This window comes from Narcine bancroftii, chromosome 4 (assembly GCF_036971445.1).
Source record: "Narcine bancroftii isolate sNarBan1 chromosome 4, sNarBan1.hap1, whole genome shotgun sequence".
In the NCBI taxonomy this organism is placed as follows: Eukaryota; Metazoa; Chordata; class Chondrichthyes; order Torpediniformes; family Narcinidae; genus Narcine; species Narcine bancroftii.
Window position 1 is genome coordinate 313,151,345 of NC_091472.1, and position 23,315 is coordinate 313,174,659.

General features: G+C 45.6%; 1 protein-coding gene across 12 annotated transcripts in view; it reads right to left on the minus strand.

Annotated features, from left to right (window-relative positions):
• cfap65 (cilia and flagella associated protein 65) overlaps positions 1-23,315 on the minus strand; it is a 213,429-nt gene that overhangs the window by 12,340 nt on the left and 177,774 nt on the right. For 11 of the 12 annotated variants that reach the window (XM_069935942.1, XM_069935939.1, XM_069935940.1 and 8 more), the window contains 4 exons: positions 21,505-21,579; positions 20,213-20,406; positions 15,398-15,550; positions 5,446-5,805 (listed from right to left, as the gene is read on the minus strand). In XM_069935942.1, coding sequence (XP_069792043.1) covers positions 5,446-5,805; positions 15,398-15,550; positions 20,213-20,406; positions 21,505-21,579 — 782 coding nt within the window. Of the gene's footprint in view, positions 1-5,445; positions 5,806-12,502; positions 12,572-15,397; positions 15,551-20,212; positions 20,407-21,504; positions 21,580-23,315 lie in introns of those variants that run through there. The other variant, XM_069935950.1, reaches the window with a different exon arrangement.

Consider the following 23,315-nt stretch of genomic DNA (forward strand, 5'->3'; position numbering starts at 1 on the left):
CAAATGCAGATGTAGGTTTAAATATACAGTTCAGTAATGAGGGTAGCCGATGGGTCTTTGTCCCTTGGTGAAGTATGGGATCTGTCTATCCCAGTATGTGAAGTTTGGCCAGGGTGAATTGAGTGGAAGAAACCGATTAATAGTCCAATGGTCAAGAAGGCAGGCCCAGTAGGCATTGTGAAGTGCTAAGAGCATGCAAGACTCTTAGACATCCTGGTCATCCAAAGCAGCAAGAGGACTCCAGCTGTAAAGGTTGTCTGTGCCACTTGATCAAGGTCTCTTCTGCCGAGAAAGTGGGATCGCCCCTGTGCAATGGTTGTTCCACCTAAAACTCCATCATGTACACATTTCTGCTGTGCGATTCATCTCAGTTCATGTCCACAGATGAACTGTGAACTGTCGAAGAACGACCAATAATTTTTTTTAAAGTAATAAATAATGAGCACAGTAAAAGTCCTTAAATGAGTCTAATTTAAAAGAACATTTTCCATGAGCACAGGGTGTCATAAAGGTACAGTTAATAAAGTGATTTTAAAGCGGGCAATGGGGCAGCTCAGGTGTACATAACAAAAGCAGCAATGCAATAAAGACCAAACAAATTTTATTGAGTACCATATATACTCGTGTAATGGTCAATTCCGTGTAATAGTCGATCTCACATAATAGTCAATGCCCCCCTCCCCAATTTTGGCCCAAAAATCACTTTTTCCATATGACCTATGTAAAAGTCAACTCCACCCCAATTTTCAGCTACTACCACCTGCCCATCAGAGCTCCCAACATTCTAACCATTCGCCCATCCAAGCTCCCGATGTCTTGGTCACAGACTCTCTTTTAGGCCCTGGCCACCCACCTATCCTAGCTCCTGACGCCCCAGCCACAGACTCTCTCCATGGCCCAGGAAACCCACTGTGGTGATACAACCACCAGCCTACTACAGGGGGCGAGCTTTGTACCTGCAGGACTACCTGGGAGGCTGACTCCACCAGGCTGGCTGTCAATCAACTGACTTGGATAGAGACCTTGAGCCGGCCTCTCCCAGGCCAGTCACACCATCGAGACTGAAACTGGTGTACAAGACTAAGTGGATTAAAGCCAGTAGTACAGTCTTTCTGTGTTTTGTGTCTGCTTGCTGCATAATTGAATCCACTTAAAAATTTAAAGACCAAGGAGAAGTTCCTCACTATTGGAAGTATGGAAATCAACCCCTGACACCTGGATGCCCCGGCGCGCTTCGAAATCTGGAAGCATGCAATTGAGGCGATCATCCAAATGCAGGCTGAGGTAATTAACACGAACCAGAAATGCCTCATGGTACTTCGCACTAAATTGGGCCCCTGTGCTTTCCAGGCCATCAGAGACTACTTGGACTATGAGCCTGTGACGGCCATCCTGGAAAACATCTACAGGCCGCCGATGAACGTGCTCTATGCCCGGTACCTGCTCAGCATCAGGGTGCAGCAGGTAGGTGAGACGCAGACACCTATCTGGGGGCTGTGCGTGAGCTAGCTCGCTCGTGCCTGGCTGAGACTGGGGTGACTGAAGGGGAAGTGGAGCGACTCATCCGGGATGCATGCGTGCGAGGGCTACGATCGGGGGGCACCCAACAGAGGTTGCTGGAGGAAAATACTGCCTCCCTTACCAGAGTAATGGAGGTAGTCCACTCTCTGGAGGCTGCATCCCACTATGTGGAGGTATTCTATGCCTGACTCCCCCAACCTCCTGCCTGGCCCATGCCGACGACTACCGTCGCTGAAGGGGAGGAAACGATCACCGCCGCCGATGCAGCCTGCCGCTGTAAGTATTGTGGTCCTGGTGTGGGTCAGACAGGAGCTCCTAAAAGGACCATCCGGTGAGGAACTCGCATTGCTCCCTATGCGGTAAGAAAGGCCACTTTGCTAAGGTGTGCCTTTCCAGACTCGCCAGGAGTGCTGCTGCCCTCCACGACACAGCCGGGAGCCCTCCCGGATGCTGCCCCGTGAGAGGACCAGGCAGCGCCATTACTCAGCCTGCCACTTCTACCTGCAAAGCTGATGTCACTTCTGGTCCGGCCACCTGCCTGCACCGCCTTCTGAGTGAGCTCACCTCAGGCGCCACCATCTTCCTCTACTTGAATTCCGCCCGCACCGAAGACATCATGTCTGGCTTCATTTCCAGTCAGGTTGCCTGACCGCACAGAAGCCACGTATGTCCGTCAGGCGCTGCCATCATGGCCAGCCAGCCACCGACCACCGCAACTTGCTCACCTCGCAGATGGGACGATGTGGTCAACGATTGCTCACCCGATGCACCCCACACCCCAGAAGGAAGCTGCTGGCCGCTACTCTCCACAACCATCAGGGAGCAGCGACTTGGACCCCGAGATGATCCTTGTGTCCACCACTCTAAAGAAGGGACTCCCCAAGGACTCGGACGCTCAATAATGGACATGTCAACAGCAAGGCAATAAAATGCCTGTTTGATTGCAGCAGTACTGAGAGCTTTGTGCACCCGAACATGGCCCGGACACTGAAATTAAAGGTATACCCCACGAACTTCTCTATCGCCTTCGCTCCCCAGGACCACTCTATCACAGCACTTGGGTGCTGCTCAACAGATCTGAGTGGGTGGGAAAACATATCAAGTGTTCAGGCTCCTGGTCACGGCCAAGCTCTGTGCCCCAGTCATCTGAGGGCTGGACTTCCAGTGCCACCTCTAAAGCCTCACCCTTGCCTTCGGTGACCCACTTCCCCCACTCACCGTCCACAGCACAAAGCTCAGCAACTGCCTCCAGTCCATTTGCGGCCTCTCCACACTGTGGATCCCCCCTCCATCCCTCTTCAACTACCTAATGCCAGACTACAAGCCCATAGCTGCCAAGAGCAGGCGCTATTGTGTGCCCGACAGGGTCTTCATCAAGGTGGAGGTGAGGCGGCTTCTGGCAGAAGGTATCATAGAGCCCAACACCAGTCCCTGGAGAGCCCAGGTCCTAGTGGTAAATGGGGGCAGTAAACCAAGGATGGTCATCGACTATAGCCAAACCATCAACCAGTACACTCAGCTGGACCTCTAAACCCCCCCCCCCACCCTGGATAGCCGACATGGTCAATGAGATAGCCCACTATAAGGTCTTCTCAACGATTGACCTGAAGTCTGCCTACCACCAGCTCCTCATCCACGCCTGGGATAAACTGTATACTGCCTTTGAGGCAGATGGGCACCTCTACCAGTTCCGCTGGGTTCCTTCTGGGGATACTAATGGGGTCTATGTCTTTCAGCAGAAGATGGACTGTATGGTGGACCGGCACGACCTAAGAGTGACCTTCCCTTATTTGGACAATGTCACCATCTGCGGCCATGACCAGAAGGACCACGATAACAACAGTGAGAGATTTCTCTGGACAGCTGAGGAGCTGAATTTCACCTACAACAAAGAGAAGTGCATGTTCAGCACTACCCACCTTGCCATCCTGGGGGACATTGTGGAACATGGTGCCATTGGCCCCAATCCCGAACCCCTTCACTGCCAGATACCACCCCGCTCACACCGCCGTCTGCCCTGGCGACCCTGGGCCCAGCCGACCTTTGACCAGGAGCCAACCCTGCAATGGTCTCAGGGGCACAGGCGGCCACCAGACCGCCTGAACTTGTAAGATACAACATAGCACCATTCCGCACCCACCCACCCCCCCGCCCCCAACATTTTAAGAAGGCAGTGAATGTGGTAATACAACCACCAGCCTATTGCAGGGGGCGACTTTTATACCTGAAGGAAGACCACCTAGGAGGCTGACTCCAACTGGCTGGAGGTCAAACAACCGACCTGCTTATAGACCTTGAGCCAGCTCTTCCTGGGCCAGTCACATAAGGAACCATCGAGACTGAAAATGAGGTACAAGTCTTTAAGTGGATTAAAGCCTGTAGTATAGTCTTTCTGTGTTTTGTGACTGCTTGCTGCACCACAGTGCACCACACCCGCCCATCTGAGCTCCCAACGCCCTGGCCACAGACTCTCCCCTTGGTGCGGAAACCCCACCCATCGAATTTCCTGAAGCCTCAACTGTGGACCTTCACCCCGGCCACCTGCCATCTAGCCTCCTATCGCCCTGGCCACAGACTCTCCCCTAGGTGTGGAAACCCCACCCATTGAATTTCCTGAAGCCTCAACCGTGGACCTTCACCCCGGCCACCTGCCATCTAGCCTCCTATCGCCCTGGTCACAGATACTCTCCTAAGCCTCAGTTGCCCATTCATCCAGGCTCCCGACACTCCAAACGTGGACTTACCACCTGGACCCGGGCATCTGAGCTCCCGACACCTTGAATGATGCAGGTACTTACTGTGGTCAAAAGTTTGACACCACCCCGCACCCCCCCCCCCCCCCCCCACAAATTTGACCTGAAAAATTGGTCCAAATTTGGATTGAGCAAAAACAACGGCAGTAATGATAATTTTGTGAACGGCAGTATCTTTTGTGTTCAACTGAAAGGGCAGACAGAGTAGGCACCTTTTCTTGCTCAGATAATTGGTAGCACCAGACAGAAATGTTCACGAGATTGGCTCAATTGTCTGCTGTGAGACTTGGGGAAAAAACCTGTGACTTAACCCCCTCCCTTGGTCTCTCTCACTTATCCCTCATTCCTTTGTCTCCCTTCCTCCAGCTCGCCATCCCCTTCCCATCCTACTCATATCAGAGGTTTATCTTTTTAGCCCTCACCCCTCTCAGAGATGGGGAGGAATTTTTTCAGCCAGAGGGAGGTGAATCTGTAGAATTTGTTGCCACAGTTGATGGTGAAGGCCATTTAAGGCAGAGATTGATAGGTATCTGATTAGTCAGGGCATTAAAGGTTATGGGGAGAAGGCCAGGCAGTGGGGCTGAATGGGTAAATGGATCAGCTCATGATTAAATGACAGGGCGTTTCCGCTCCTATGTCTTATAGACTCTACCCCATCACTTCTTGCGTTCTTTCTCTTCTGCCCTCCAACCTGTATCCATCTGCGATCCTCCCCCTTCCCCCTCTCCCCTGATCTTTATATTCAGATGTCTGGTTGATTTTTGACACTTCAGATTAAGGGCTCACACTTGAAACATCAACTGCCTTTTACTTTCTGCACATGCCGCGTGACCTACGTGACCTGCTGAGTTTCTCTAGCACTTTTGCGCATTGCGCTTGGAAGAAGAGTGCGACACACTGAATGCCAGCAGACGTGGTTGTTGAGCCGAACAAGGTACTGAGTTGAGGAAGGATTTTCTGGTATGAGCAAAGGTGTGGGAAAGGTTTGCTTACCTTTTCAGGCATTGTCTTCGGGCGAGTTGCGTGACCTGCTGAGTTTCTCTAGCACTTTTGCACATTGCGCTTGGAAGAAGAGTGCGACGCACTGAATGCCAGCAGATGTGGGTTGTTGAGTGGAACAAGGTATTGAGTTAAGGAAGGACAAGCAAAGGTGTGGGAAAGGTTTGCTTACCTTTTCAGGCGTTGTCTTCGGGCGAGCTGCTCTTCAATGCGGATGGTATTTAGTACTTCTTGCCCTCCTGCTGTGAGCCATTTTTCATCCATTTGAATACTGTCCAAACTTGTGATCGGCTTGACATCTGGGTTCCTTGGAGCAGTTGAGCTCAGCGTTTCTTCTTTTCCCATCAAGTGCGTACTGTCCTGTACTTGTTCGCTCCCAGTGCCTGCACTCGAAGCTTTGGCACCTGCTCGCTTGCCACTCTTCATGGCCAACTCTTCACCTTCCTCACTCCAGAACTGTGCAAAATATGGGATGGGTTCAGCAGTTTGAGCAACCAGAACATTTTGGAAGGAGACATCTTCCAAAAGGCACCTTGAATAAAACCAAAGAGCTGTCAATCTTAAATACGGCCAAGAGGGAGAACAACCGAGGTGGAAAGTTTTCCACAGAGAGGGTCTCCTTAGCCCAATCTAAGGAATATGCCTGATGGTGCTCTGTGTGACCCTCTGTGGCATTGAATCTCCATGATCGCCACACCGTTTGGAGAACTTGTGAATTACTAATTACTCTTCACACCCTTTGTAAATGGGTTCAAGTTATCAATATTCTCATAAAATCTTCATGCACAGATTTTTTTGATCACCCCAATCAAAATTTCAGGGAAAATCATTAAATCACCCAGAATTCAGCATCATGTACCTTTTGATTTATTGTGAGATATTTCTAAAGGACACAATTTCTGTCATTAACTATATAAAACAATTCATGCATATTAATGACATCATTATGCAAAGGAAATTAAATTTACATTAAGGTGAATGGCAACCAGAAATCCACAGTCCAAAACCCTGATATCTGAGACCACTACAAAAAATTGGATCAAGCACTTCAAAAAAAGTCAAATTTCTCTTTGCACATTAATAATTCACGCGTTGAGCATTGGGTGCACAATATCCAATTTCAAGCCATTGTGAACTCAAAAGGTTTAGCTTGATAAGACAATCAGTGTAGTCAACTGTCTGTGGAGCCAAATAAGATGGGGAAGATCTTGAACAAGTTCCTTTCTTCGGTATTCATCAAGGAGAAGGATATTGAACTGTGCAGGGTAAAGGAAGCAAAGAGGGTAATTATGGAGACTGTAGATCAGAAAGAGCAATTTCTGGAGCTTTTGAAGCATAGAAAAGTGGATACGTCTCCGCATCCCAACGGGATTTTCCCCAGGATCTTGAGAGAAGTTAGTGAGGAAATAGCAGCGGCTGTGACAGCGGTTTTTCAAATGTTATTAGAGGTGGGTAAAGTGCCGGAGGTTGGCATTTTTCACATGCAATTCCGTTGTTTAAAAAGGGTTCGAGGAGCAAGCTGATCAATTATAGGCCTGTAAGTTTGATGTTTGTGGTGGTAAACTAATGGAAAGCATTCTTCAAGATATTATATAAGTATCTGGAAGGACAGGGTCTGATCAGGAACACTGAACACAGGTTTGTGTGTGGAAGGTCATGTTTGGCCAATCTTGTTGAATTTTTGGCAGAGGTGACTAGGAATGTTGATGAGGGTAGAGCAGTAGACGTTGTCTATATGGACTTCAGTAAGGCCTTGGATAAGGTTCTGCGTGGAATGTTAGTTAGGAAGGTTCAGCAGTTAGATATTAACTTTGAGACAGTCAAATGGATTCAACAGTGGTTGGAAGGGAGATGCCAGAGAGTCATAGTGGATAACTGTTTGTCAGGTTGGAGACCGGTGACAAGCAGTGTGCCTCAGGGATCTGTATCGGATCCATTGTTGTTTGACATATACATTAATGATCTGGATGATGGGATTAGTAAATATGCAGATGATACAAGAATAGGTGGTATTGTGGATAATGAAGAAGATTTTCAAAGATTACAGAGGGATTTGAACTGCTTAGAAGAGTGGGCTGAAAGACGGCAGATGGAGTTTAATGCTGAGAAGTGTCAAGTGCTTCATTTTGGAAGGAATAATCAAAACAGGACATACATAGTAAATGGGAGGGCATTGAGGAATGCAGTGGAGCAGAAAGATCTAGGAATAATGGTTCATCGTTCCCTGAAGGTAGAATCTCATGTGGATAGGGTGGTGAAGAAGGCTTTTGGTATGCTGGCCTTCATAAATCAAAGCACAGAATACAGGGGTTGGGAAGTGATGTTGAGACTGTTCAAATTTGGAAAACTGTGTGCAGTTCTGGTCACCGAATTATAGGAAGGATTTCAACAAGGTAGAGAGGGTGCAGAGAAGATTTACGAAAATGTTACCTACCTGGGTTTCAGTATCTAGATTACAAGGAAAGATTGAGCAGATTAGGTCTTTATTATTTGGAGCATGGAAAATTGAGAGGGGATTTAATAGAGATATTTAAGATTATGAGGGTAATAGATAGTTGATGTGGATAGGCTTTTTCCATTGAGAATAGGAGAGATTGAAACAAGAGGTCATGAGTTAAGTGCTAAGGGGCAAAACACGAGGGGGAACTTCTTTACTCAGAGAGTGGTGGCTGAGTGGAATGAACTTCTGGGAGAAGTAGTGGCATGTGACAGGCCCAGAGGACCCCAAAACCCAGCAGCAATAGAAATTCACCAAGACAAATGGCTACTTAAACAAAAGTTACTTTAATTTTCTTTAAACATAAAAACAGGATCAAATTTTAACTTATTACTATTAATTTAACCTAACAACCCCCTCCTAATTCTAAGTGCATGTGTATGTAATGGGTGTTTAAGTTCAGAAAAGTTCTTTGATTCACAGTCCAATCTTTCTTCTCACTCCTCCTGGTATCAGGCAATTCTTATACTGTGCACAAAATTTTACATGTATGGATCTTCATCAGGCTTTGGTGCTTGAACAGTAAATGGTTACCACTCAGGAAGGTTCTTGTCAGTTTTCAGAGAGAGATTTGTTGGTCGTTGGACACACACAAATTGATTCCTTCTGATCAGCCACTTCACTTCAGTATCTTGTTGAAGAAACGTTCCCCTCATCAGGGTTTTCCAGGTGATAACCTCTTTCCTTCAGGCCACCACAGAGTTCCTTTTCTGCTTCCCTTATCTCAGGTGAAACATTATACAGCCAGCCATCTCCTCTTGTATGGAACTCAAGGGCTTTGAACTCAGAACCCATTTTCAAAATGAGGTTTCAAACAAACTGTCAGCTTGCCATGCTGCAGAAACCAGTTCTCTCTCTCTTAGAGAAAGCCTATATGGTCTCCTCTCTCTCTCTCTCTCTCTCTCTCTCTCTCTCTCTCTCTGCCTGCAAAACCACGTGACCTTCTTAAAACAGCAAACTGCATTCAGACAGATTGCGGGACTGGACCCAGTCTTCTGAGTCTGTTCATCTGTTGCTTCCCAAAACAATAATCCATTACTCCACAGCATGTCCAATTAACACCTACTTGTGAAGTCCTTCAGCAAAGCAGTTTCCATCATCTTTACAAAGGCACTGGGAACCTGGACTGTCTGGCTTGAGCAGAGCTCTGGCATTTTAAACGAGATCTGTGTTGTGAAGTGTTTGTGTTTGTTTGTGACCTACACTAAAATAACCCCACAATTTATCTCCTTTAAAACATATCTAAATACAACATAAAATATAACGTAATCCATCACAGGCGGCAGAATCAATTTTGTCATTTAAGGAAAAGTTGGATAGGTATATGGATGGGAGCGGAATGGAGGGTTATGGGCAGGGTGCAGGTAGGTGGGACTAGAGGAGAGTATTTAGTTTGGTGCAGACTAGAGGGGCCAACTGGCCTGTTTCTGAGCTGTAATGATTTATGTTATTTTTAATGTCCTCAGTAGGAGAGAAATAGGGAAGAAACCAAAACTTGACTGCTTCACAGGGAAGGAGCAGAGCCCTGGGTATCAGGTGTGCATAGCCTAAAAAAGGTTGAGAAAATGTTGTCTGAAGTTATTGTAGTATATATACAGGGAGGCAAAGATATATAACCAATGTTTTGGGGCCTGAGCCCTTCGTCAAGTATGAACAAAAAGCAGAGAGGCTCCTGAATGAGTAGGGAAGTTGGGTAGGGGGAGAAGCACAGGCCAAGAACCAAATGGCCAGAGATGGAGGGCAGCAGAGGAGAGGTGAGAATTGATCAGGGGAGGGAGGAAGTTCTCTGAATACAGAGCTGAAGGAAAGGAGAGAAAGGGATAGGGAAAGAGGGAGATACAAGGAGTAGAGATCTGGAGGAAAGGAGACATAGGGATAGGGAAGAGAGGGGGTGGGGTGGCTAAAGGAAACCAGAGAGGTGGATGATAGCGCCATCCGGTTGGAAGGTGTCCAGATGGAATATGCGATCTTGTTCCTCCATTTTGTGGGTGGTCTCAGTCTAGCAGTGTATGAGACCATTGACAGACATGTTGGTGTGGGAATGAGGCAAAGAATTGAAATGGATTGGCCACTGGAAGTTCCCTGCTATTATAGTGGACAGAGTAAAAGCGCTCATTGAAAAGATCTCCAAGTTTGTGTTCCGTTTCTCTCACATAGAGAAGGCCACAATGGAAAAACCAATCGCAGTAGATGGCACCTTCACAATCACAAGTGAAGGGTTGCTTCACATAGAAGAGTTGTTTGGTGCCCCGAATGGTGATGAGGGAGGAGGTGTGGGGGCAAGTGTAGCATTTCCTGCCATCTCAAGGGTAAGTACCAAGGGAGCAATTGGTGGGAAGGGAGGAGTTGTTGAGGATGTTGAGGAGGGAGTGGGAGGAGAGGGGAAGATATGTTTGATAGTGGGAGATGTAGGTGATGGATATTGCGGAGGATGATATATTTGATAGTTTGGATGATGGGATCTTTCTGTGCTGGAATTGGTTTAGAGTAGCATTGTAGTGAGTGCAGACTTGGATGTGCTGAAGGACCTGTTCCTCTGCTATGGTAAGCGTCCTTGCATCAGCTTATTATCACAGCACAAGGAATATGAAGCAAATTTTGGTGGAGATGTTCACATCACAAAGGCTTTGAGAGCAAAGAGGGAGAACTTTGTTTGGAATGCGAGACAACTGCAGCTGTTGGATACGATTTAAGGCGTCAATTATAATGCCGAGTTTCTGGTCATATACATCATACAACATACATACACCAAATTTCCTACTTGTTGCTGCCAAACAGGTACTTCGTGAAAAAAAGTGTACATTAAATTAGTAAGAGATAATAAAAAGAAAGATGCAAGAGACATAGAAAAAATGTAATTATGTCATGTAGGAAAGGCATTGAGACAACAAGTTGTTGGTTTTTGGAATTTGCTGCATGAACAAATGGTAAAACGAAATTCAATGGTAACCTCCAAAGGGAAAATAGTTATACTTGCTGGGATAGAACCATCAAATATTAATAGAGTGGTCAGTCAAAGAAGGAAATAGTGAGCACAGGTGCCCAGACACTCTCTACATCAGCCATTCTTAATGGGTCACAGCATATTGGAGGGAGGCCATAGACTGAAATCATTAAATATTTTTCATGTCGTCAATAGGAAAGTACGGAAGAAACCAACTAAATTTGATTGCTTCACAGGGAAGCAAGCCCATAAAGTCCTAAGAAGACCATAGCCAAAAAAAAAGGCTGCCCTGCTGGTGAAAAATGGCTTCAGTTGAAGAGAATCATGTAACAGTACAATCAGTCAGGAGCACCCACTGCTGCCATCTGTGTAGAGTTGGGCAGGTACAATTTCGAGACATTGATATTGGGGTTGTTCAGGTGGCTGGCTCCACCCTCACCTCCCCCAATATAAATGCTGGTTTTCACACCTTACGTCAGATTCACCTGAGGACTATTGCATCTACTGGTCATTAATTGGAAGCTACTAAAAGCCTGTTTTTACTCCTCACTTGTCTCTGAGTGCATTCAGTCGCGCTACAATTTTAATAGCTTATTTCGAAATGGGATGGAAGCCCTGTTGAAGCCAGACATGCTCCGGATCAACCCTCAGTCCCCAGAGGAATTCGCCTACTCTTTGCAATGCTTCTGATGGTTACACATGATGTCTTCAACTCGGATGGTCTCTGGAGATTGGCACTTCTCTCTCTAGTCGTCCCAAAAGGGTACACTCTCATCAGAGACTGAGCTACCTATGAGTCAGCCATTGAAGGCCAATAACATGAGGCCCCAGAACGACATGCTGACGAGGCATTGGCTCTCTCAACGTCGGCAGCGTCTAGGTGAGTCACCAGATGTAGTCATCCTTAAACTGTGGGCCCTGACCAGAAGTGACCACGGGCCAGGTGAGAGAGGAGGAACAAATCCGGGACACCCTCGTGGCAGGAGTGAGGTCGAGGTACGTGAGTCAGTGACTGCTGGAGTTGGGGAAGAAAGACTTGGCCAGTACCCTGGAGCTGGTGAAAGTGCTTGAGCAGGCCCAACTGGGAGCTGACGACCTCAAGGGCAAAAGCGGTGCCCTTTCAGAGGACCAAGTCATTGGGGCGCCTGTGACCCTCGCAGCCCCAGCGCTGACCGCTACAGCCACGCATAACCAGGGATGCTACTTCTTTGGACAGGCACAGCGAAGGACACTGTGTGCGCTGGATGTGATAAGCGAGGGAACTGGGTGAAGGTCTGCAGGCTAAAGGGAAACCAAAGAGGATGACTGCAAGTGCAACCCCCAAATGATCGTTCGACCCGTGCCGAGTCCCGAAGGACTGGCCCCGCCTCTCTGTGCTGTTTGCCGGCAGCATCTTCTTGCTGCGCCTCATGGCAGGACCCGCCACCGGAAGTGAAGCATCGCAGGTAGCTACAGCGGCCATCTTGCTGCACGTCGAAGTCAATGCTACCTAGTCCGTCACTGGATCAAGATGGAGGGCGGCCATCTTGCTGCGCCTTATGGTCAACACCATCTTGTCTGCCCGTGGGCCAAGAGGATAGTGTCGACATTGGCATGGGGAGCAATGGGGTTTCCAGAGCACTGGCATCGGTGGTTCTGGATCAGGCAAAACCTCACCAATTGAATAACATGACGATGGAGGTGAGAATAAACAGACATTTGACTGATTTCTGAGAGGACACTGGCTCCACTGAGAGCTTTATAAACTTTGTGATGCCTCTGCGGTACAACTTAAGAGTGGACGTAATGGACTATTATATTTACCTAGCTCGCACTCGCACTCTGCGACGATCCAGGGGTGTTGTATAGTACATCTAACTGCAAAAGGGACGGAATTTTGTTAGTTCCGATTGCATGTACTTAAGGATTTGTATGCTCCTGTGTTGCTGGGTCTGGACTTCCTGTGTCACCTTAAAAGCGTAACCACAGAGCAATCTGGCCCATGCCTTCCAATCACGGTACAGAACAGAAGGTCCCAAACGCCGGACACCATATCCGGTCACCCTATCCTAAATATTGAACCCCCTCCGAACCGGACTCCTGATTGCAGGAGCAGGTGATATAGTGTGGTGGGACCGGGAATTTATCAGAGTCCAAACACAGTGGTTACTCAAAGAAAACATCATTGAACCTAGTCTATGGAGAGCCCAGGTGGTAGTCATGAAAGGGGAAGAAATGTCCAGGCTTGTGATTGACTACAGATGAACAATTGATCATTTCACACTCTGGGACCCATACACCCTTCCTTGAATTTTGGACAGGGACAACAAAATTGCGCAGTATTGGATCTATTCAACCATTGACCTGAAAGCTGCATGCCATCAATTACCGATCTGTTCCAAGGACCACCTCCACATATCATTTGAGGCAGGCTGATGGCTCTATCAGTTCCGGAGGGTCCCTTTTGGAAACACCAATTGGGTCTCAGTCTTCCAGAGACAGATGGACAAAATGGTTGATGACTATGGATTGAAGGCCACCTTCCCTTATCTCAATAACATCACCATTTGTGGACAATCTCTGGAAGACCATGATGCCAACCTCCAGAGGTTTCTCTACATGGCCAAGCCCCTGAACCTCATGCACAACTCCAGTAAGTGCGTGTTCCGGATGAAATGTCTGGTGAAGCACAATGGCATCATTGGCCTTGACCTCAATCGAATGCGCCTCCTGTTAGATCTCCCGATCTCGAGGACCATAAAAGGCTTAAGGAGGTGCTTTGGCTTCTTCTCCTACTACACCAGTGGGTTCCTCACCATGCAGATAAGGTCTGCTCCCCCTTAAAGTCCTTTCCCCTTGTTGGCCGAAGCCCAGGCGGCTTTTGACAACGTTTGGAGCTAAATCGGAAAGGCCACCATGCATGCGGTGGACGAGAACACACTCTTCCAGGTGGAAAGCAATGCCTCTGACGCTACCCTTAACCAGGCGGGCAGGCCGGTCGCCTTTTTATCCCGCACCCTACAAGGTTAAGAGCTTTGGAACCCATCTGTGGAGAAAGAGGCTCAAGCCACTGGGGAGGCCATCAGGCACAGCCATTACCTAGCTGGCAGAAAATTTACACTGCTCACCGACCAGCGATCAGTGGCATTTCTGTTTAATAATGCAAAATGGGGCAAAATAAAGAATGATAAGATCGCTAGGTGGAGGATCGAACTCTCCACCTATAATTATGACATAGCATAGAGGCCAGGTACTCTCAATGAACCTCCAGATGGCCTGTCAAGGGGAAGCTGTGCCTCTGCACACACCGGCCAGTTGTGGTCACAGCACGATGAGCTTTGCCACCCAGGTATCACTCGCATGGCACATTTCATCAAGGAAGCAACCTGCCCTGCACCGTTGAGGATATCAGGAAAATGACCAAGTCCTGCCAGGACTGCGTGGAGTGCAAGCCTCACTTCTACCGCCCCAACAAAGTGCACCCGATAAAGACATCCCACCCCCTCAAATCTATTTCAAGGGTCCCCTCCCTTCTACCAATGGAAACGTGTACTTTCTCAACATCATCGATGAGTATTCACGTTTTCCGTTCGCCATCCTCTGCCCATACCTGACCACCACCCTGATCATTAAGGCCTTGTACTCTATTTTTACGCTGTTTGGGTATCCCGGCTATATCTATAGCGATGGGGGCTCATCATTTATGAGTTCAGAGCTATGCCAGTACCTGCTCATAAGAGGCATTGTCTCAAGCAGGACGACTAGCTACAATCCTCGTGGGAACGGACAAGTTGAAAAAGAGAACCCAACTGTGTGGAAGGCCGTGAAATTGGCTCTCCAGCCTAAATGCCTTCCACGCTCATGCTGGCAAGAAGTCCTACCCATGGTGCTCCACTCCATAAGGTCACTCCTCTGCACGGCGACCAATGCAACTCCTCATGAGCTTATGTTTATGTTCCAGAAGAAATCCACGTCTGGGACTATTCTCTCAGCTTGGCTGACGGCACCGGGGTCAGTCCTGCTGAGAAAGCACATGAGGAGGAGCAAGACAGACCCCCTGATTGAGAGGGTGCACCTGCTGCACGCCAACCCAGCAGAGAGGACACGGTCTCGATCAGAGATCTGGCACCTGCTAGAACTGAGAGTCCGATGACTCAAGTGTGCCAGGAACTACTGATTATCCCACTCAGGGTCCTGGAGGACACTGCTCAGGAAGTGGACCAATTCACCCCATGACCTGAGCTGGAGCCCTCGAGACCCATTGACCCTGCACCACAGGAGTTCCAGGAGGTTCGTGAAGCCCAAAGTCCTCCAGTACAGCAGCGCTCGACCAGAATTACAAGACCCCCCCCCCTCCCCGACAGACTTAACTTTTAAATTATTTGTAAAGCACTAAGTTTTTTTTCAATGAATGGACTCACCTACAGGCTCAATTCTGAAGGAAGGGGTGAATGCAGTGAACTGGAATTCACTGTCCGTGTATTGTTCAGATGGCTGGCTCCTCCTCACCTACCCCAGTGTAAACCCTGGTTTTCCCACCTTACCTCAGATTCACCTGAGGACTATTGTGTCTATAGGCCATTGATTGTAAACTACTAAAAGCATGTTTTTACTCCTCACTTGTCTCTGAGTGCATTCAGTCATGCTACAGGGATATAATTTAATTCAAAAGCCTGATCAATCAATAACAAGCCTCACACTTACCTTAGAACTGTTGTGAGCACATCGATTACAAGTCTCATGTCTTCTTTTGACGCAGAACTCAGTGAGTCGGCAGTAGTATTTGTCCATTTGCCCCAGGGTCTCCCACGGCTTCCAGCTTGCGACACGGCAGGGAGTGGCTCAGAAATAAGGTTTCTGCCAACAGTGAGGTGAGGGAAATATATTATTATTTACCCAAAGTTTAGGTGATGTGTTACATAGGACTCTGGGTACTGGAACCAGAAGCAGTCCATACAGTCTGCTCTGCCATTCCTTATCTCATTATAATGCTTGATCCTTCATCACTCTACTTTCCCAAGTGCGCTGATCCTTATCAAGTTCATTTATTATCATCTGACTGTACATGTACAAGAAGACCTAACAGTATATGTCTGAACCACAGTGCACACACTTGCACACACATAATACACGTAAAGATAACATTTAAAATAAGTATTTTGGGATGATTTATTGGGTTACAGGTTATTGTTCATTGGGCTCACAGCCTGCAGGAAGAAACTATTTCCCAGCCCAACAGCCCTGATTTTATTCCTGCTGTACCTTCTGCTTCTAGTCAATTGGGAAGGTGAGATCTGTTCCGATTGGACGGTTTGCACCTGAACTGGAGGGGCAAGGTTTTCTAGGGCTGCTTCGGGGGGGGGGGGGGGGGGGGTTTAAACTAGATTGGCAGGGGGATGGGAGCCAGAGTGTTAGAGTAGATAGTGAGGTGGAGGAGGATAAAGGTCATGCAAGGACTGCAGGTATAGACAGAAATCAAAGGTTTATACATGATAGAAATGTTCTCAGATGTATTTATTTCAGTGCAAGGAATACTGTCGGAAAGGCAGATGATCTTAGGGTGTGGATTGGCATGTGGAATTACGACATTATTGCTATTAGTGAGACTTGGTTGCAGGAGGGCAGGACTGGAAGCTCAATGTTCTGGGGTTCTGTTGTTTCAGATGTGATAGGGGGGAAGGAATGAAAGGGGGAGTAGTGGCATTGCTAGTGAGGGAAAATATCACAGCTGTGCTTAGGCAGGAAAGCCCAGAAGGCCATATGGGTGGAGCTGAGGAACAGAAGAGGTGTGACCACACTGATAGGGCTGTATTATAGTCGCCCAATAGTTATAGAGAGAATTGGAGGAGCAAATCTGTAGACCGATGTAAGAAACAGAAAGTTATGATAGTAGGAGATTGTAACTTGCCACATCTTGACTGGGACTCCTATACTGTAAAAGGGCTGGATGGCTTGGAGTGGGTCAAATGTGTTCAGGAAAGTTTTCTAAATCAATATATAGAGGTATCAATGAGAGAGGATGCAATACTGAATCACCTATTAGGGAACCAGGCAGGTCAGGTGACAGAAGTCTGTATAGGCGAATATTTTGGGTCCAGTGATCATAACATCATTAGTTTCAAGTTAATTATAGATAAGGGATAGTTCTGGTTCTTTAATTGAGATTCTAAATTGGAGAAAGGCCAATTTTGGGAAATGAGAAAGGATCTAGGAAAAGTGGATTAAGATCATTTGTTTTCTGGCAAGGACGTGTTTAGTAAGTGGAAGGCCTTTCAATGGAAAATTTTTTGCATGTTCCTGTCAGAATTAAAGGCAAAGTTAACAGGCATCGGGAACCTTGGTTTTCAAGGGATATTAACGACCTGGTTAAGAGGAAGCGAGAGGTGTAGAGCAGGTCTAGGAATCGAGGAGCAAATGAGGTACTAAAAGAGTATAGAAAATGTAAACAAAACTTAAGAAGGGAATTAGGATGGAAAAAAAGATGTGAGGTTGCTTTGACAGATAAAGTGAAGGTAAACTTGAAGGGTTTCTAAAAATATGTTAAGAGTAAAAGTAAGGGAAAAAATTGGTCCCCTAGAAGATCAGAGAGATTATCTATGTGTGGAGCCCAATAAAATGGAGGAGATTTTAAAGAGTTTTTTTTTTTGCATCACTTTTTACTCAAGAAACTGGCTAGTGCAAAAGGAAGGAAGGGAAACAAGCAGTGGCATGGAACATATGGAGATTACAAAAGAGGAGATACTTGGTGTCTTACAGCAAAGAAAATTAGATAAATCCCCTGGATCTGACATGATATTCTCTCGGACCTTGAGGGAGACTAGTGTAGAAATTTCAGGGACCCTGGCAGAAATATTTAAAATGTCACGGGTGAGGTGCCGGAGGATTGGAGGGTAGTTCATACTGTTCCATTGTTTAAAAAAGGCTCCAAAAATTACAGGCTGGTGAGCCTGATGTCAGTGGTAGGTGAATTATTGAAGGGTGTTCTGAGAGATCGGATATACAAGTATTTGGACAGCCAAGTGTTGATTAAGGATAGTCGGCAGGGCAATAGGTTGTATTTAATGAATCACATTGAGTTTTTTGAGGCAGCTACTAAGAAAGTCGATGAAGGAAAGGTTGTGAATGTTGCCTACATGGACTTTAGTCAGGCCTTTTACAAGGACCCACATGAGAGGTTAGTTCAGAAGGTTCAGACACAGAGAGGTTGCAAACTGGATTTGAAATTGGTTGAATGGGAGAAGACAGAGTAGGAGTGGATGATGGCTTCTCAGACTAGAGGCCTGTGACTAGTGGTGCACCTCAGGGATCCGTGCTGGAACCATTGCTGTTTGTTGTGTATATCAATGGTCTGGATGATAATGTGGGAAATTGTATCAGGAAGTTTGGTGATGACACTAAGATTGGAGGCGTTGTGAACAGCAAGGAAGACTTTCAAAGCTTGCAGAGGGATCTGGATCAAATGGAAAAATGGGCCAGAAAATGGCAGTTGGAATTTAATGCAGACCATTGTGAGGTTTTGCATTTTGGAAGGGCAAACCAAAGTAGGTCATATATAGTAAATGTGGAGGAACAAAGGGAGCTGGGAATACAGATACATAATTCACTGAAAGTGACATCGCAGGTAGACAAGGTTGTAAACAAAGCTTTTGGCATCTTGGCCTTCATAAATCAAAGTATTGAATATAGGAGTTGGGATGTTAAGGTGAGGTTGTATAAGACATTGGTGAGGCCAAATTTGAAGTATTGTTTGCAGTTCTGGTTGCCTAACTACATGAAGGACATCAGTAAGATTGAAAGAGGGCAGAGAAGATTTACTAGGGTGTTGCCGGGTCTTCAGGAGTTAAGTTACAGGGAAAGATTAAACAGGTAAAGGATTCTATTTCTTAAAGGGTAGAAGAATGAAGGAAGATTTGATAGTTTACAAAATCATGAGGGGTATAAACAGAGTAAATGCGAATAGGCTATTTCCACTTAGATTAGGAGAGATAAATACAAGTGGTTATGTCTTTAGGGTGAAAGGGGAAAGGTTTAGGGGAACTTCTTCACTCAGAAACTGGTAGGAGTGTAGAACAAGCTACCATCTAAACATGGTAAATGCAGGCTCACTCTTAAGTTTTAAGAATAAAGTGGATAGATACATGGATGGGAGAGGTCTGGAGGGTTATGGAATAGGTGCAGGACAATGGAACTAGTGGAATGATGTTTCAGCACATATTAGAAGGGCCGAATTGCCTGGTTTCTGTGCTGTAGTGGTCTATGGTAGTGGGTCAAAGATATTGTGTGCTGGATGTAAAGGGTCTTCTATAATTCATTAAGCCCTATTTAAGCAATGGTACCGGTAAATATTGCATATAAAGCACAAAAACCAATTGATATCAGTCTTGAATGAACTCACCAGCAAAGCATCCACAAACCCTTGGGATAGAAACAGCTTTCAGTATCTATCGCATCTGGAATGTTATGTCTCAAAAAGGTCACTTCTCTTTCTTTTAAATCCCAGAATGATCAGTTCTAACTTACTCAATCTCTTTCAACGAACTGTTCTCCCATGATCACTCTGGTTAAACACTTTCTAAAAGAAGCATATCCTTCATTGGATAAGATGATCATTTCATTCATAAAGATCTGTTAAACCCCCAGGATTGCCCAGGAATTGAAGATTATTCATGATTGCAATGACATGAGCAAAATTTGGTAGAAAAATCACTGGCCCATTCAGAAAAATTGTGAAGTCTGCTTGAATACACTAAATTCTTGAGTTTAGTGTTAAAAAGCACTGGCTATGGCAAAACTATACTTTGTTACAGGTCTCAAGATGCAGTGATCAAAGTTGTTTTGTGAGCAGGCCAGTGGACACCTCATATCGAGTACAAGTAAGGTGCAATACTGAAGTGCAGGGTTCATTCAGGATTCCGCTAATGGCGGGAAATGAACATCCTTAAATCTAGTGGTTGTGAATCTTCTTCCTGATGGGAAGGAGTGAAGAGAATGTAGCTGGGGTGGGATGTCTTTTAAAACGCTGGCTGCTTTTCCAAGGCAGCGGGAGTTATAGATGGAGGTGGGGAGGATGTGTGCGTGTGTTCATGTGTGATGGTCTGAGCCACATCCACAACCCTCTGCAGTTTCTTGCGGCCTAGGACAGAACAGTTCCTGTACCACACAGGCACAGAACACTGCAGTTATAGAACTTGTGGATGACATGCCAAATTTCCTCAGGCTTCTGACGAAGCAGAGACCCTGACGCATTTTCTTAGCCATTGCATCAACGTGGGAGTTAAATCTCATCAGTCACACACAAAATGTTTGTTCATTTCCTTTGGCCCTTTGTCTCAACTACAAAACCAAAGCATTAGTTACGAGCCCATGTTTGGAAGATTGTGTGCCATGAAGGTAGAAAAGTTACTCATGCTTGGGTTTTGCAGATGTGATACATGGTGACAGAGGATCCTATAAGACAACTTTCAGAAACAGATCCAATTGGTGAATAGTGCCCTAGGACCACTCTCAGACATGTCCTACCTCATGATGTAGTGCTTAGAAACATCAGACGGGAAGTTCTTGTGATATTCCTCCATGGAATGGGCTCTGGCAATGACTCCCAAGTGTAGCAAGAAGGCTTTGGGTGGCTTTGGTTTCTCCCACAATCCAGGTGATAGCTTTTCTACCTTTCGACCAACCCATGTTTCTGTGAGCTCCTTGATTGGAGGGAGGGTCTGTGCATAAATGAACAATATTCAAGCATCTCTGACATGTATTTAATTTTCATTTTAATTATTTAGCCAAGCACAGTCATTGGGACAGTAGAAAGATGCCTTTCCTGGATTATTTTTGTCAGCATTGAGCATCCCACAAGATTTGTACCATAGTTAAAACACGAAGTAAAGTTCATTTCACTTTTCACAAACATTGCACCTCAAATCCCAAATCCATCATCCCAACACATCAGAATCCAAGCTCAGAAAGATTCACCTCGTTGCATCAATACAACATTTCTAACATCCAGTAATTACTGTTTTGTAAATTAGGATCCCCCAGGTTTCTGCTGAATCAGAGATTGACTTGCATTCATATCAACTGAAACATTACTGCAAGAGTTACAAAACCTTTCTGAGCTTGGTCCACAGAGTTGAATTTAATTGAATAATACCAAGGTGGATGTAAGGTTGAGGTTCATCCTGATCATCGGGAGACTTATCTTAGAGTTGAGGATGAACACCGACTTCACATCCAACCTGGTATTATTCGATTGAATTCAGCTCTGAGGACCTTCAGCTGATGCTGAAGGCTGAAATTATCTTCACCATTTATTGTTTGATTTAGAGAGCTTAATTTTCAGTTTGGTTCCTCTCTCTAACAGAAATGACAGTCTAAGTAAGATTCATTTCTAGAAAAACAGCACTTGCATCGAGTAAATCAGTTTTTTTTTTTGCAAGGAGTTCTCTTCCTCAAAGGGTGTTAAAAGCAGAGTCTTTGAATCATTTCAAGATAAATTTTGATAGATTCTTGCTAAAATGGAAGCAAATGGGTAGTGGATGTAGGCAAGCATGCAGAGTTGAGATTACAAGATTGGCCATGATATCTCTGAATGGAGAAGCAAGGTTCAGTGACCTTACTCCTGCTCCTTATTCATTTGTCCATATCTACCTGACACAAAATGGTCAATGAAAATTGCCTGTCAGACAATTTGAATTGCCATTTAATCAACACAACCGTATGTAATGATGCTATCCTGGACTTTTTACATCAGTTAACATTTCCTTGTCACATGCCCCTTTATTTTTTATCTCTGCTATTCAGTCCTTGTTTCTCACCTTGTACTTCATAATCTTGGTGTCTGTATCCTTGCGTTTCTTACGAGAACAAGTTCCTTGCGAGTCTCTACAACACTTTCAGAATAAAAATGAATGAAAATGTCACAATTGGAAATGTCTATTCAAATTCCCCACATTTTTTGCAACAAAAAAACTTTATTCACAATAAATACACACACACACACACCAAGGAAAGCAGTGCAAAGTCTTTTTACATTATGAGTGTCATGTTGTCATTTAGTCTATGCACTTTGTCTCTGTACATTGTCGTGTAGGCCTTATACTAGACTATACAGCATCAATGCCACTAATGTGAGCCCCAGGGGAGATCCACCTTTCAGTTGTTTGAGGGGCTTTGCCCCTGGTCTTAGTTCCTCAGTTGCTCATAGTGGGAGGACTGTGGTCCTTCCACACAAAGCTCTTGCGTTGGCTGCTCCAAGCTTCAGTGCATCCCTCAGCAAGTCTTCTTGCAACCTGACCACGTGCCATTGAGTAGTTCATCTCACCTGGCTGTGCAAAGGTAAAGATTTGCATTTGTGCAACCACTTTACAGTCAACGAAGGGTATTTTAATTGTTGAAAGGTAATTAGCTGAAGGGAAAAGGAAAGAAACATTTTTTATTGTAACACTGTGGCCTTTTGCCTTAAAGTGTGATGAGAGAACACAAGAAGTCCAATGTCTGTTGTAATGGAGGAAAAGAGGCGATTCATTTCTGTACAGCAAGAGCCCTTAGAAAGATGATGACCAGTTTAGTCTGTAATGGTAAAGCGTAAAATGTTCAATAGGATATCACAGGATGCTTGACATCTAGCGAAGAGAGCAAAGAGGATTTTGGCCTAATCCTCGGAGTCAGCATTCATATCAATTTAGCACTCAGAGGTTTGTTTGCAAATCTGTGAAGTGGGACTTGAACCATAACCAGCAGATATTGGAGCAGAAGTGGCCCTCAAGTCTGCTACACAATTCCATTGTGAGCCGATCCATTCTCCTACTCAGCCCCACTACTCCCCATAACTTTTGATACATTGACTATTCAGATAACTTTCAATCTCTGCCTTAAATATACGCAATGACCTGGCCTCCCCAGCTGCCTGTGGTAACTAATTCCAGATGCTCAGCACTTTCTGGCTAAAGAAATTCCTCTGCATCTCTGTTTTAAATCAACACCTTCAATCCTAAAGCTGTGCCCTCTAGTTCTAGACTCCCCTACCATGGGAAACAGTGATGCCATATCTACTCTGTCCAATGTTGAAAGGAGTACAGTTCAAGAGCTGTCCAACGTTCTTCATGTGCTAATCCATTAATTCCAGGAATCATTCTTGTGAATCTTCTCTGAACTCTCTCAACTCAAGGTGACTGATTTTGATAGCCAACACATGGAGCAAAAAAAAATCTTATCAATCACAAACAAAATGAGGATTAGCGTAGATACTTGTATAAAAGTCGAATTTTGTCGACCACTTTTTTAATATTAAATTTATGGGGTTGACTATTGCATGGATACTACTTTTTGAGGGGCTGAAATTCACACTAGAATCCAAAGTACAGTATCAGTAGTAGAAGTCCAAATGATCTCTAAACGAATAAAGAACAAAAACACATTGAATTAAAGTAGTAATACAGAGTCTGCGCATCAAAACACACGTCCTACCACAAGGGAGGGTCGGGACCACGTTAAGTATTTATGTCGTCAGAGGTATCAGGAGTTCCAATGGGCAGGTGGCCAGGGCCTAAGGGGTAAGTTTGCGTTCGATGCTTTGGGAGTTCCGATGGGTGGGCAGTGGTGAGAGACTGGAGTTGATTTTTACACG